The sequence below is a fragment of the Hylobates moloch genome, unplaced genomic scaffold (assembly GCF_009828535.3).
Source record: "Hylobates moloch isolate HMO894 unplaced genomic scaffold, HMol_V3 SCAFFOLD_4, whole genome shotgun sequence".
NCBI lineage: Eukaryota > Metazoa > Chordata > Mammalia > Primates > Hylobatidae > Hylobates > Hylobates moloch.
In genome coordinates, this window is record NW_026652279.1 from 171065197 (window position 1) to 171079549 (window position 14353).

The 14353-nt window shown below is 49.0% G+C and overlaps 1 protein-coding gene across 4 annotated transcripts in view; it reads right to left on the minus strand.

Annotated features, from left to right (window-relative positions):
* Nucleotides 1-14353, minus strand: part of COL4A1 (collagen type IV alpha 1 chain) — a 155429-nt gene that overhangs the window by 23509 nt on the left and 117567 nt on the right. For all 4 annotated transcript variants that reach the window (XM_058438064.1, XM_032151314.2, XM_032151313.2 and 1 more), the window contains exons 26-41: nt 13831-13999; nt 10627-10719; nt 10436-10540; nt 8759-8856; nt 6737-6887; nt 6389-6502; nt 5530-5697; nt 5311-5400; nt 4350-4502; nt 4092-4190; nt 3890-3979; nt 2689-2828; nt 2041-2167; nt 1865-1945; nt 1319-1417; nt 130-180 (exon numbers count right to left, since the gene is read on the minus strand). In XM_058438064.1, the coding sequence (XP_058294047.1) occupies nt 130-180; nt 1319-1417; nt 1865-1945; nt 2041-2167; nt 2689-2828; nt 3890-3979; nt 4092-4190; nt 4350-4502; nt 5311-5400; nt 5530-5697; nt 6389-6502; nt 6737-6887; nt 8759-8856; nt 10436-10540; nt 10627-10719; nt 13831-13999 (1828 nt within the window). The remainder of the gene's footprint in view (nt 1-129; nt 181-1318; nt 1418-1864; nt 1946-2040; nt 2168-2688; nt 2829-3889; nt 3980-4091; nt 4191-4349; nt 4503-5310; nt 5401-5529; nt 5698-6388; nt 6503-6736; nt 6888-8758; nt 8857-10435; nt 10541-10626; nt 10720-13830; nt 14000-14353) is intronic.

Here is a 14353-nt window from a genome sequence, read left to right on the forward strand (position 1 = left end):
ACCCATCCTCCATCCAGTTGCTGCCTGGCCAACAGGGATGGGGCTTCATTCTGAAGACACTGCCCTTTGTTCTGCTAATCAGGCAGCAGCAGTTGGTTGAAAAGGAAGAGCACAGTGAGCAAAGATTACCTTTGTCTCCTTTGGCCCCTGGAAACCCTGGGAATCCTCTTCCTGGTAGACCTATAAGATGAGGGTAAAATGCAATGTTTCTCTTTACTTAAACAATCCATCTGCAGGTACAACACACAGCACTATCAACTCTGCAATAATACTATGTATATTTGTGGAGTACATAGATATTAGTTAATTGCACCCTTGTAATAAAATGATATTCCTACAGTTTTATAAGATACCCTTGACTGGATCTTCCTAATTTAGTACTTTTTCCTAAGTACCTTTCAGCTCAGAACCATCATGGCATTTAGCACAAATGATCTGTGAAAATGAGTATTTGTTTCCTGCTGCCATCTGGAGATGAGCAAATGGGATTATCAGACAACCACTCGCTAATTGCTATTCTCAGGGAGGTGGGGAGAGCCAAAGAGATTTGGGGCAGCAGATGCTGGGGAGATGGCAAACGTCAGCAAAGGGCTTGAGGGAAGATTCAAATTGGGGGAAAGGAGTGCAGAGGTATTTTTATGAATTGTTTGTATAGAAAAACAAATGTATATAATATAAAGTTATGGAATGAAAAAAATGAACTTAAGAAAGAGGCCAGCACCAATAGCTGTGGAAGCTCTTGGTGGTCCTCCCAGTGTCCTCCCAAGTCAGGGGTAACCTTCTTCGAATGGTGTGTTTATCTCTCTCTTGCATTAAATACAAGTATTACTGTGTATGTGATTGTCATCATCACATCTGCACTTTTGTCCAAGTTATGGCCAAGTTAAAGCCCACCAGTGATAGGAGCAGACTCAGGGGCCAACCAATATTTCCAACCATTTCCCCTCAAATGGGGAAATGCTGGGCAAAGAAAAGAGTTTTGTTTTGCTTTGCTTTGTTTTGTCATAGCAACCACAAGGGAAACGGAAAGTGTTCTAACAGCAGGTATTTTACGTGTCTCTGACTCACCACTGAGAGCTCAGGTTATTTTAGGGGAAGATGCCCTAAGTATTTATGGGATAATAAATCCCCCTTCCCTTCTTCCCCTCCTCTCATTCCACTCTACTCCACACATCCACATCAGTGTTTAAGTAGTTGCAGGGATGTGCAGTCTAGGGGCCACTCTGTGCCCAGCTTTGTTCACTGAACATAGGCAGTCTGCAGGTCTCTGGGAGTGGATGTTGCTGATTCTGATAGGGAATAGGGCACTGGGCCATACCTGGTTCACCCTTCTCTCCTGCTGACCCCGGGATTCCGTCACTGCCTGGCTCCCCTTTCTGGCCAGCTGGGCCTGTGGGGCCAGGCGTCCCAGGAAGACCTCAAAGAGAAAAGTCACATCAGACACCCGCATAACCTCTCACAGCACCCTAATTGCCACACAAAATGGCCCTTTGCTGACATCCTTTAAGGGAGCTGTTCCCTCCCAAGCACACCTGGTTCTCCTGAGGTCAGTTCTGACTTCTCTTCAGAAAAGACCCTGCATGCTTTCAGCAACATCACCAAACCCTGACCCTCAAAAGCTGGTGACAAAAACTCCATGATAGCTACAAAAACAGTTTGGAGATTTAGGTCCTAGATCCTGCTAGTGACAAGACCTCAGAAAGACCCCATAACCTGCACTAGACTCAGTTTGCCCATCTGAAAATGGGAGACAAGACAGCTGGCCTCCCTGCTCCCCGTCTGTGATGGGAACTCCTTGGAGCCTCCCATCCCCCGGCCACTGTTCTCTGTGTGCCCAGGTTGTGTCCCAAAGAGGGCCCTCTACCTGCTTCTCCTTTGACACCAGGGATGCCATCCAATCCTGGGAGGCCTTTGTCACCTTTTTCTCCAGGCAGCCCAGGGCTTCCTAAAGAAAAAAACAAAACACCAGAACATCCATAAGTTTGGGCTTTTCTTTGATTTCTTAGATCCCCAAGTCCAAGAGAAGGCCCCCTCACCTACCTGGATAACCAACACTCCCGGGAGACCCTTTAAGGCCTGGAGACCCTGGCATTCCTGGGATCCCAATGCTTCCTTTTTCTCCCTTCTCTCCAGGGCTTCCTGGGAAACCCGCTATCCCTTGATCTCCCTGCAAGCAAAAGTCAGGCATATGAACTTTACATTTGTCCACGGGCATGTATCTGTAGGCATGTTATAGATAATGGTATACATTTTGGTGCAATGAATATTGCATTGCAAAACTCCATTTCCAGATTTCTTATCAAAGAATCAAAGTCTACTTCTGAATGGAGAGGAAAACTTAAACGCAGCAGAGCCAACCATCTGGTTTCTCCTTGCCACCCCTCTTTGCCCTCCATCCTCTCTGTTTTATCCCGGTGACAGCTGTCTCCCACCTTAGCCTCTCACCAGTCTCTAGATTCTTCCTTGGGGGAGAGGTAGTGAATACAAGGGGAAGGAGAGGCGGCTTGTGCTGCCTTGTGGGCCTCCCTGTGTGTTCCGGCTCACTGAGTTTGCTGAGATGCCTTGTGGGCCTCCCTGTGTGTTCCGGCTCACTGAGTGTGCTGAGATATGTACTGAACATTTCTCAGACAGGACAGCATCTCCACTGAGCTGGGAGAAGGGGACCTTTCCATGCAGAGCGCTGGTTACCTTTTCACCAGGCAGCCCTGGGATGCCTATGCCAGGTGGGCCTGCCTGCCCTTTCTCTCCTTTTGCACCTTTGTCTCCAGGTAAGCCAGGTGAACCTTGTGGGCCAGGGATGCCAGGCACGCCTTTCTCTCCAGGTGTTCCTATAAACACAAACAATTGCAGCTTGATTTGGGCTTAGCTAGTGCTGGTATTACAAAGGAAAAAGTGCCTCCACAGCCAGCCAAGAATGAGATACAAGAACGCGAATCCCCCACAACCAGCCAAGATTGAGATACAAGCATACAAATCCCTCATGTATCAATCGGCTCATGACCCAGAACACGTCACCCAGATCACATCACAGCCACGCTAGGGAATGTCTCTCCCATCCTTTAAGACCGTCATGTTATAAGACAGGGAAGAAATACATTAACTACCTAGAATATTCACTTTCTCAACAGAATAAAAATGGATCTTATGTTCTTTATTATACAGCCAGCTCTCATTAGCCAGCCATCACAGAGACTATGAGGTGGGCGGGCAGGAGTCTGTGCACACTCGGTTCTGTGATGCATGCTGGTAGCCAGGCTTATTCACGCATAGGCATGACCAGCAACCTAGATGTTTATATTTTAATTAAAGTGATAACAGCACCTGGTCAAGACTCAGGAGGAGATGGAGAGATGGGCTTCCCATCTGAACCCTCCCCCTTTCTGAGTGAGCTCTGAGGACCATCACTACCCAGCCCTTCCCGCACTCTCCTCCTCTTCCCGGCTGCTCTCACTACAATAGACATTGATGGCAAAGCATTAAGGCTTGTCCGGGATTGGAGCAGAGGAGTCCAGAGAATTCTTCTGAACTAACACGGAGGGCTCTGGAGCCATGAGCTACTCAGGCCGACAAGCCTGGACGGAGAAGCTGACGTCTCTTAGGGAGATCCTAGCCAAGGGGATGGTCACCTGGAGATCATCAAAAGTTGACTGTATACAACCCATGTTTTATTCCATTAGATTGTGAGTTTTCCTAGCGATGGCCATTCTGTCAGCCAAATGCCATCCATCCCTGAGCAGAGACCATTCAGAGCTGGGGATGTGAATTCATGTGAAAGACACACGTGCCTGGATTCTGTCCATCTCAGCTGAAGAGGATCTCATTCTGCAGACATGCCCTACCAGTACCACACGCACACCTGCTAGAAAACCCGCTTCTAAATCCAGTTTACCTGGCAAGCCCATTCCACCAACAGACCCTTTTGGTCCCGGAAGTCCTGGAGCACCTGGGGTTCCACTTATACCTGGATCACCTTTAGGTCCTAGAACCATAAAGAAAGCAATCTGGCAGGTTGACATCTACAGAAGGAGCTGGGGAACACAGGCCTCATCCCGAGCCCTTGCCACACTGGGGACCGGAGCTCCACACCGTACCTGGCTGCCCAGGCTGTCCTGCCTGCCCGTCCTTTCCAGGCACTCCTGGGGTCCCAGGGTCTCCTCGGGATCCCTTCTCACCAATTGGTCCAATTTGTCCTACATATCAGAGAAGAAAATAGCAATGACCCACATTTGCTCGCAAGCAAGTTGCTGCAGAAACGCAGGTTGGTCTGGTATTATTTTTGGAGGACCCGATAACCCAGGAAAGGCACATTGTGGTTCTGAGCTTGGCCATGAGAAGCCTCCTGGACTTGCCTTTCTCTCCTTGGTCTCCCTTCTGGCCCTTCATGCTGCCCATGTCCACCTTATCCATGGAGCCAGGCTTGCCAGGGAGACCGACATCCCCCTTATCACCTTTCAAGCCAGGGTCTCCCCTGGGTCCTGAGGAGCCCGGAAAGCCATGGTCCCCTGCAGAGGAAAGAGAAGGCACCAGTGAGCCTGGGTCCGTGTTGCAGAGGTACTCATAAGGCTCACGTTCTTGTTGACTGGGAGAGCAGCTGGCAAAGAGGCTACAAAGCACTAATAACTTGTCCAAAATGGCATTAATGGCCAGTGTCTGAGACACAGAAGAATCCAACCCCAGGTAAATGAGCAGTAAAAATCCATTTTCTACAATTCATTATTCGCTAATAACTCTAATGCATGTGACTTGGCTTTCAGGTTTAGATAACTTAACATTTCTCTCCTTCCTACATATCTTTATCACTCTTATTCATAGTGCCCCTCAGTTCTATACAAAATAATAGAACAGGAATTTTATCATTCTACAAAACAAATGACCTTTTCATGTGTCATTATTTACAGTATTTCTTTGTAAAAGACATTATTTTGGAACAACTTCAAATAACAAGATAAGAAATAAAGATGAAGCCTTGTAAACTCGCGCAGGTTGTTAATCTGAGTCTAAGGACTCGGTCCCTGTATCTTGGCATGGCTGAAGATTCCACCATTTCTCACAAGAAGAATCTCATCTGTGACAAGAAGGAAAGCCCAACTTCTTTCTGATTTGCTTGGCAGAGCACAGTTTCAACCCCACGTGCACTGAGCACCGGGAATCCTACTGGAAGAAGGGGGTCTCCCAGCCTTCTGCTTGATGTTCTTAACTTCTTTCGTGGGCGTCTTAAAGTGATATACGATCTATGACAACTTGGGAATTTCCCAAGTGGCATCGAGAAATAGACACAAGATGAGCTTCTAGGGTTATCAGCTCCCCTACCTTTTTCACCCGGTAATCCCGGAGCACCCGCTGGTCCTGGTGAGCCTGGCTGCCCGGGGGTCCCCATGACGCCCATTTCTCCCTTGGAACCTGTGGCCAAAGGAAAGGACTGTGAACATTTCCTTGCTCTGAATGCTGACAGTAAATGCTAAGCATCATAAAAAGAATAAGGTGAGGCCCATGTCCTCATGATGGATCCAGGCAGAAGTTACTTCTTACCTGGAAACCCAGGAATCCCAGGAGCCCCCTGCTGTCCAGGAAGGCCAGGGAGCCCTGACTGTCCCGTTATGCCAGGAAGTCCTTGAGCCCCTTTATCTCCTTTAGGGCCCGGCATGTCCAGTCCAGGGAATCCGGGGAAACCCTTCTCTCCTTTTATTCCAGGAGGGCCTGCAGTTGGGTGAAACGCAAATAACTTTTAGCAGAATTTACAGAATGATCTACAATGTACAGTGCTCTGTTTAACTATGACTTTCTGCAGAAAGCCTGTGAACATGCCCACACTGGGAGCTTGAATGGATCATCTGTTAGGTGTTGGTATTTGGGGTCATCAGGATAATCAAATGGCTCTTGTTCTAAAAGAAAAGCACCCCCCTTTCCTGTCATTGAGAGTCAGCAATGCCACCCTAAGCACCACCACTGCCTTGTTGCAGTATTTAGGACTAGGGCTAGTTTTGCTCTAATTTCCATGCACCACCTTAATTCTATGATTATTATGATCAAAGGCAAAGCTAGGTTCTAGACATGGACTCAATTGGTTTAAATTATCCACCACTAATTAACCCTCCTATGGAACGATAATATAGAGACATCAGTTAGATTAAAATGTAAAACGTGATTGAGTATACAATAAAGGAAAGGTCTCTTTGTTTGGCACATAATCTCAGTGGGTGGGAAAAAAATCCGGAACTACATTTAAGCAAACAATCAAACCTATTTTCACAAACTCGAGTTTTATTTTTTTCTCTTTTTATCTCATACATTGTGCTAAGCTTCCCTTCATAGGGACCCCAGCCTCATCCCCCATGCTTCAGAAAAGCATGCTTTTGGGAACGAATAATTCTAGAAGCATGTCACTCACCTGACAACCCCGGTGGTCCTTGTCCTCCGGGGGGACCCCTAGCTCCAGGGGGGCCTATTCCTGGAACTCCTGGAGACCCCACGGAGCCTGGCAATCCAGGAGGTCCCGGTTCACCTGGAGAAGAAAAATTGAGAATAAGCTGCACAGGAGCAGTGGCACGTTTCCCGGCCTAGGACACCCACACACACGAATGGCCCCAGCAATGAAAAGCCACGAGCTCTAGGCCTCTAGGATTTGCATCGTTCATTCAACAAATACATATCAAATATACTCGGTAGGGGCTCTGGGAATGCAAAAATAAGCACATCCCGTCCTCAAAACCATCCAGACTGATCTGCAAGAAGTTACCTCTGATCCCCTGAAGCCCAGGGGGTCCGATCACTCCGTGTTCTCCAGGAACGCCTGGTACCCCAATGCTCCCCTTCTCCCCAGGTGTGCCAGGAATGCCTGGAAGACCTGGCAAACCTTTGAGTCCCGGCAGACCAATTCCAGGCTCTCCCTGAAAATCCCCAAAGCACAGAGAAGCAAATTGATTTGCAAAGTCAATATTTCTATCAAACCAATAGCATAAGTGAAGACTTAACAGATACTGCCAATGCATTTAGTAAGAATATGATCTGCTCAACGCTTTTCAAGCATTTGCAAAGTTTCCTCACACCTATTACAGCTTTTCATTCTCACCACAAGCCCCATAGGTGGGTAACTTTTATTGTTTTCATTTTACAAAGGAGGCAAAGCAAGGCTCCCCACGGATAAATGACATTCTTCTCAAGTCTTCTGACCTGAGCTTGTCCCCTCAACTCTGCAGCCTGGTGCCTGTGACAAAGCGCTGGCCCTAAGTAACCGGTAAAATACCAAATATGATTTGTGAGTAGTTAAGGGAGTTCTTCCTAAGAGATGGCAAGGTTCCAGGGCTAGCATGGACACCAGCTATTTAGTTTTTTGGTTTAATGAAGGTTTCACAGTAAATTAAGCATTTTAAACTATGGCATGAGTCACTGGGCTTTGATAGATACAGATGATTAAAATAAAGGCTGAGGGTGCCTTGGAAACAGCCTGGATTTGGGCATAGATGTAAGGCTCCAAAGCAAGCAGGTGGCCATGAAATCACAGCGCTCCACCGGTGTCCCCTGTCTGCAAATGACATTTCCAGAGAGGGAGGATTTGGACATTAATGGGCAGTGGTAACTTCCCTACTCGTCCCAGAAGGAAATTTTCAAAATGGAACGAACTCCCTCAAGGGCATTCTTGAAAAAGCATGGCATTTTTAATCACAAATTAAATCTTTCGTTCCCATTCCATTAGGCATTTACTAACTCCTGAGTCTTGCACTAAGTTTAAGATGGTCCGCAAGCTGCCGCGGTTGACTAAATGTTCAAATGCAACGTAGGTTATCAGTGGAAGCTGGTGGCGGGTTGTACAAAGACAAAGGTCCAGAGGTTTCTCTTCAGCCTCAGCCACCAGAGGAGGGCACCCTGCTGTCAGGTATTTCTTGGGAAGAAATCCCCCTGGGATCCCAGAGGCACGGCCCCTGTGGTGCCCACCTGCCCTCTCCTGAGGGACAGGGAGCAGGCCCCACCTGGGTCCCTCACTGGCAACGTTTATCGATGGCTGTTGGCGCTTTCTCCTGTTAGGTACCAATGCCTTCTGGCAATTCCACATCGGTTCCTTACAATCAGGACAGGAAAGGATCTAAGCGGTAGTCACTCACATTTGCTGAGCAGAATTTCAAGTATAGGCAAGTTGGTAGCAGAATATTTGAGGGCAAGGAGAATCCTGACTTCACCCTGTACCAACAGTTCTGAAGCCGGGGCAATCTGGTCGCCCTAGTGACATTTGCCAATGTCTGAAGATATTTTCAGTTGTGACTGGGTGGAAGGGGGATGCTCTTTTGGTGACCCATGGGTGGAGGGAGGGTTGCTCCTGCCAAAAGCCCTATAAAGGCACAGGGTGGCCCCCACAGAAAAGAGCTATTGAACCCAGAATGCCAGTTGTGCTGAGGCTGAGAAACCATCCTGGGTGACTATGCTTTCTTTCAGGACAGTAAATTTCAAACAGCATTCATCTACTTCTCATATTTTAAGAAACATATTTTACCCTGAGTTCCAGCTTACACAGGCAAGCAAATGTCTGTCATAAAATTTCATAAAATCGAAACAAATGTTTCATAAAATCAAAACAAGTGTTTCCCTTCAAAATACTTACTTCCATGTGCTACATTCTCTGATACTTTCTATTCTATGCTATTTCACCAAAAACCAAAATCTGCTGGCCCAACACGTCCTGGGAGGTTCATAACCTGCGTTTTTTCTGTCCAACTCATAACAAGGATGGGGGAGAAGGGTCATGGAGGGAATGCCTGGCACTCACCTTCTGGCCCTGCACACCTGGGTTTCCAGGTAAGCCATTAAATCCCGGGCGACCTGGAGTCCCCGGAGGCCCCATGTCTCCAGGTAAGCCGTCAACACCTGTTTTGAAGAGTCAAAAAAAAAAAATCATTCCAATTACAACGCCGTTCTCCACTTTCTTCATTTTTAGTCTTGCCCAAATATGCCGACCTGATCTGAGGTCAACTGTGGAGGCCTTCGGAGGTGGCTGGAAAATGCCAGGGAAGACCGCCCGGCAGAGGGTCAGGTGCGTTGCTGCCTCTTCCAGCACCTCCGCCCTCCTCTTTCTCTCTCCTTTCCTTTTCTTCTGCTCTCTTCAAACTTTCCTTTCCCGTCCTACTCTCCCCAAACAAAACAAATATACCCCTTGGTGCCTGCAGATGAGAAGGGCACTTTATTCATCTACTCAAGGTGTGGTTGGGGCGGCAGGAGCACCACCATCACCTCATTAGAAATGCAGACCCCAGGGGTCTCTAAGGCAGGCCCACTTTTCAAGATCCCACAGGATCTGTCACTGGAGGACACCCGCCCACTGTCTGGGCCCCGCCCTGGCAGCGCTGATGGGCCGTGAAGCTGGCCAGCCACTAGTTCAGACCCTTTGTATGCAACACTGAGGTCTCTGATGTCCAGTAATTTGTAAGTTTGCAGTGGCACACGCCCCAATCACACCCCCGTGGGGCTGCTGCACAGATAGGGTCTGTCCTCCTCACTGCCACAAAGCCAAGCAACTCCATGTCACATGGGCCACGGCCTCAGGTGAAGGAGGCACTGCCTGAGGCAATGGTGGAATGTGAGGGAGTTGTGAGTGTGACGAGGCCTCAGCGCCTGGCCCTCCTGAACAGGGATGCTCTGCTGCCCCGCCCAGCCTGAGGGAAGCAGCCCTGGTGTGGGTGGGCGTTGCATGGCTGTCAGAGGAAAGGGGCTGCCATCTCCTGTTCTCCAAGCTAGCAGCCTACAGCAGTGAGGGTGGATGGGGCCTGGAACCTCTGGGTAGGAAGCCTGGGAGCCTGGAGGAGATTTCAACGTAAGTTTGGCTGTATGGTGTGTTGTATGAAGGCAAACTTCCTTATACAACATGTCCCTTTTGTGCTCACAGCACCTTCTCCTCAGTCCTGAACAGAAGGTCTGTGATGACAAGTGTGTTGATCAGAGTCTACCTGAGGGACAAGTAGACCTAAGAAATGTGAAAAGCGGGGAAAAAAGAAATTACCTCCTTCCAGTTTTCAGCAGGAAGTGACGGCTCTCACACTGGTAGGACTCCTCCCCTCGGAGCAAAGCCCCTCCCTGCGACTCCCTGCACCTCCCCCTGGGCCCTCCCCCAACTCCCAACCCACCCTGGCTGTGTTCAGGTGGACTTCGAGTCTTCCTCACGGATAAAAGCAAACACCTGGAGGGTGGGTTTCAGCGGGCGCCGTTGGTGGCAGTGCCCATGCAGCTTGCACAGCCTTAGCGTCCCAACTTCCCAACCAAACCCTACACTGCAAGGCAGCTATTGCCTAGAAGCGCCTGAAATCGCTGTGCTCAGCACTGCCTGGGCTCTTCTGAAAGCCTCCCTAAACAGCGGTCACCAGCTTCCGTGCTGTTTTTCTGTCTACCACCTCCTCTTTTCTCACAGAAGTCACAGGCAGACCAAAGGCTAGGGTCCGTCTGGCAGGGTTACCTTTGGGGCCGGGGGGCCCTGGAAATCCAATTCCCGGCTGGCCCACAGCACCCTTCTCTCCTGGCAGGCCTGGCCTTCCTGGGGTTCCGGGAAAGCCTCGGTCTCCTGTGGTGAGAAAGACCAACGGTCAGCGTGAGAAAAACGTGAGGAAACTCTCATGGTATCCCGGTGAGCTGGAATTCCCATCATACCTTGGGGACCTGGGAAGCCTGGGGACCCTGGCAGTCCTTCTGCTCCAGGGGGGCCTGGTAAAGGAACAACTTTTCCTGGTTCACCCTTTGGACCTAGAAAAAAAAAGAGCAAAGACGAAAGATGAAGGAATGAGGACCACATGGAACGGAGCGAGGACACGCAGTGGGTGGGCTGCACGCCACATCCTACCCAGCACAAGAGTGCCCGGAGAGCAGAGCCTCTGCCTGTGTTCTCCACTTCTTCCCTTGGTGTTTCTAGGATCTTTCAGAGAGAGCTACGCTTCTCCCCATGCGTTTGCATGTCCAAAATGACCAGGATGTTTGTTGGACACGAGAATCCCTTAAGAGTCCCTTAAGAAGCTGAAAAATCTACAACAACATGTGAGATGGCTCTAAGGTGGTTTCTTAGTGAGCCAGTCTCAAAAAGTCAAAATACTTTCGCTGTTCTCTCTCAATTTACCAAAGTCTAAGTTGCTTTGAGAATGACCTAAATTACGTTCATTTGGTGGTAAATTATCCAAACGACATGATCCGCGGTTGATTACGAATGATCCATTATCCGTAACAGTGCAGCTGGAGAGCTCTGCGCTCACTTGAGCAGCACAGGCAAAACCATCCTTCCTCCCGAGCCAGGAAGCACAGCCCCGGCCCTCTGGGCACTCATGCCTAGGAGAGCCACTGGAGTGTCAGGGTTTCGCTGTTAAGACAGGACCAAAGGGTTCCCCTCCAAGAAGGCATGCACTGAATCTTCGTATACCTTGTAAGAATTCAAGCTATGTGGGGCCTCCCCAGAACAGCCAGCACATTCTTTAGCTATAGACTGTGGGAAACGCCAACTGAATGACCCTAGAAAATACCTGCTGTTCGTGACACACCCTGGGCACCAGGCTTTTATGATCACCACAGTCAAACACAGCTCTGGCAGATCAAAGCCGTCTGTTTTCTAATCTCGAAGCTAAATGGGTCTGGATGGCCAAGGAGCCCTACAGCTGAGGGCAGAGGATCAACAGCCCTGTCCCCCCTCCCCAGAAGCCTTCTTCCGCATCTGCTAGGGTATATTTGTGAGTACTCCAGTTGGTTTCTCTGATGGTAGTTTCTCACCAAAAGAAAGGCTAATTCCCTTCGACAGCTCTGGAAATCTGCAGATGTCACAAGCACAAAGACGGCACTTGATCTGTTGATTGTGGAATCAAGAGACCCAAGCGAAAGTGATCGGAAGTCCCTATGCCTGGTTCACCAAAGTCCTCCTCCATCAAACCCAGTATCACCCTACCTCTAATGGAGTCATAAAAGAGACATTTCTGGGACCCTGCTGAACAAAGAACAACCATCAACGAAGTCAGAACTTGATGCTGAGTACTCACTGATCATACAAACAAGGAGAAGGATAAGAGTAACAGTTACGTTAGCACACTACACCTGGGCTTCCAGCAAACACTAGCTGACATTTCCCATGCTGGAATGCTTAGGAACTGGACTGTGTGTGTGTGTGTGTGTGTGTGTGTGTGTGTGTGTGTGTGTTTTGTTCGTTTGCTTTTGAGACAGTGTCTTGCACTGTCATCCAGGCTGGAGTGCAATAGCATGATCTCGGCTCATTGCAACCTCCGCCTCCTGGATTCAAGCAATTCTTCTGCCTCAGCCTCCCAAGTAGCTGGGATTACAGACGCCAGGGTTTCGCCATGTTGGCCAGGCAGGCCTTGAACTCCTGATCTCAGGTGATCTGCCTGCCTTGGCCTCCCAAAGTGCTGGGATTACAGGCATGAGCCCGCATGCCCAGCCTATACACTGTGTATTAATAAGGAAATATTAGTCCCTAATGGGAAAAGGAATTCATAAAACAGGCTCAATATGGTTATTGGCATAATCGGCAAACTTGTGAGCCAGAAGGGCATGGTGTAATTGCTCCAACATGGTTATTGCTGGGTATTTCAAATATCCAGCTACTTTATTTATTTATCAATTTATTTTGAGACGGAGTCTCACTCTGTCACCCAGGCTGGAGTGCAGTGGCGAGATCTCGGCTCACTACAACCTCTGCCTCCTGGGTTCACGCGATTCTCCTGCCTCAGCCTCCAGAGTAGCTGGGACTATAGGTGCCTGCCACCATGCCCAGCTAACTTTTGTATTTTTAGTAGTGACGGGGTTTCACCATATTGGCCAGGCTGGTCTCGAATATCTGACCTTGTGATCTGCCAGCCTCGGCCTCCCAAAGTGCTGGGATTACAGGCATGAGCCACCGCACCCGGCCACAGCTACTTTATAAATAACTATGTTTTTTAAGGTTTACTAGTTACATATTTTTAATCACCTTAAGTCCTTTCACTCACTTTTACAACTTTTTGCATGTTTCCTAGCAACGCGCATTTACTTCCCTCATCTACACACAAGGGAAGAACAGGTGTGCTCTTCCTAGGGCGTGCTCTTCCTCTTTCTAGGGAAGAACAGGTGTGCTCCATGTCTACTGGGAATTGCAGTCAGATAATAAACTATTAGCACCTGCTGTGTGCAAGGCTCAGCACTACATCCCCCTCCCGCTGGCCCTGAAAATAAGCAAGTCATGGGAGAGGAGAATGACGAGGGAGTCCACACTCATCCTGCTACGGGTTCTCTGGAAAAACCTCTGAACAGGCTGTGCGGAGGGCAGGGACCACGTCTGTGGTTTTGACCATGTCTTGTCAATGCTCAGCATAGAGCCTGGCGCGTGATTCACTCAAAAAACAGCAGACAACTAAAACCACCATGGAATGAAATCGCCATCTCGCTGTAGGACCTCTAAATCTGTTCACAGGCACCTGCGTACTGTGAAGAGGTGGAGATCACACCACTCGGGATGCACAGAAGCCAAAATGGGCTGCTCATCGGGCAAAGCCAAATGCGTAAGGAGAGGAAAATGACTTGACCTCGGTGTGACTTCTACACAAAGGCCGACTTTAGCTGGTGCGTGCTGTATACTTCTTTATGAGGACTGTAAACCCAAGTTCTTTTTAGGGAGAGCCTGCATATTACCTGGCCCATCACATACATGAGGAAGGGGAGGCACAAAAGGCTGAAGGCTTGCCCAGGTCCCGCCCCAATTCCTGGAAGAATCAAAGCCAAGTGTGCGCCCTGGCCTATGCGAGCCCCAGGCCTCTGTGTGTACCCGAGGTGCCTGCCCCAACCTCCGTTTACAACTTCATGCTGCACCACGAGTTTCTCAGGCCTCACCTGGCAGGCCTGGGGATCCAGGGCCTCCAGGAAAGCCTGCTTGTCCTTTGTCACCAATGGGACCAGTAGGACCATATCCTGGAGGCCCAGGGGGGCCGGTGTCACCACGACTGCCTGGAAATCCAACTCCTCCAGGGGGGCCACGCTCTCCTTTCAATCCTACAGAACCCTGATGTGAGAAGAAGAAAAAGACACTTATCAGAGACACACAAACACCCTGTCCTTATCACATTCTTCTGACATCTGTCAGAAGTACTAGAGTTAACTGACATCTGTCGATAAGTACTAGAGTTAACTGGCTCACACTATTTATTTACTTCATCCACCCTCCCAGGGGGGCCACCTTGTAGTTAATAAGTGAAAACAGCATTCTTCTCCCTAAGCTGAGCATTCTCCCTCCCTCATCTACTTAGGGAGATACTTTAGAGAACGAGACGTTGATACCTGGAATCTTTTGAAAACAATGACATGAATACTATTTAGATTTCACCTCCCATCCAAAGCAAAAAGATACACAAACACA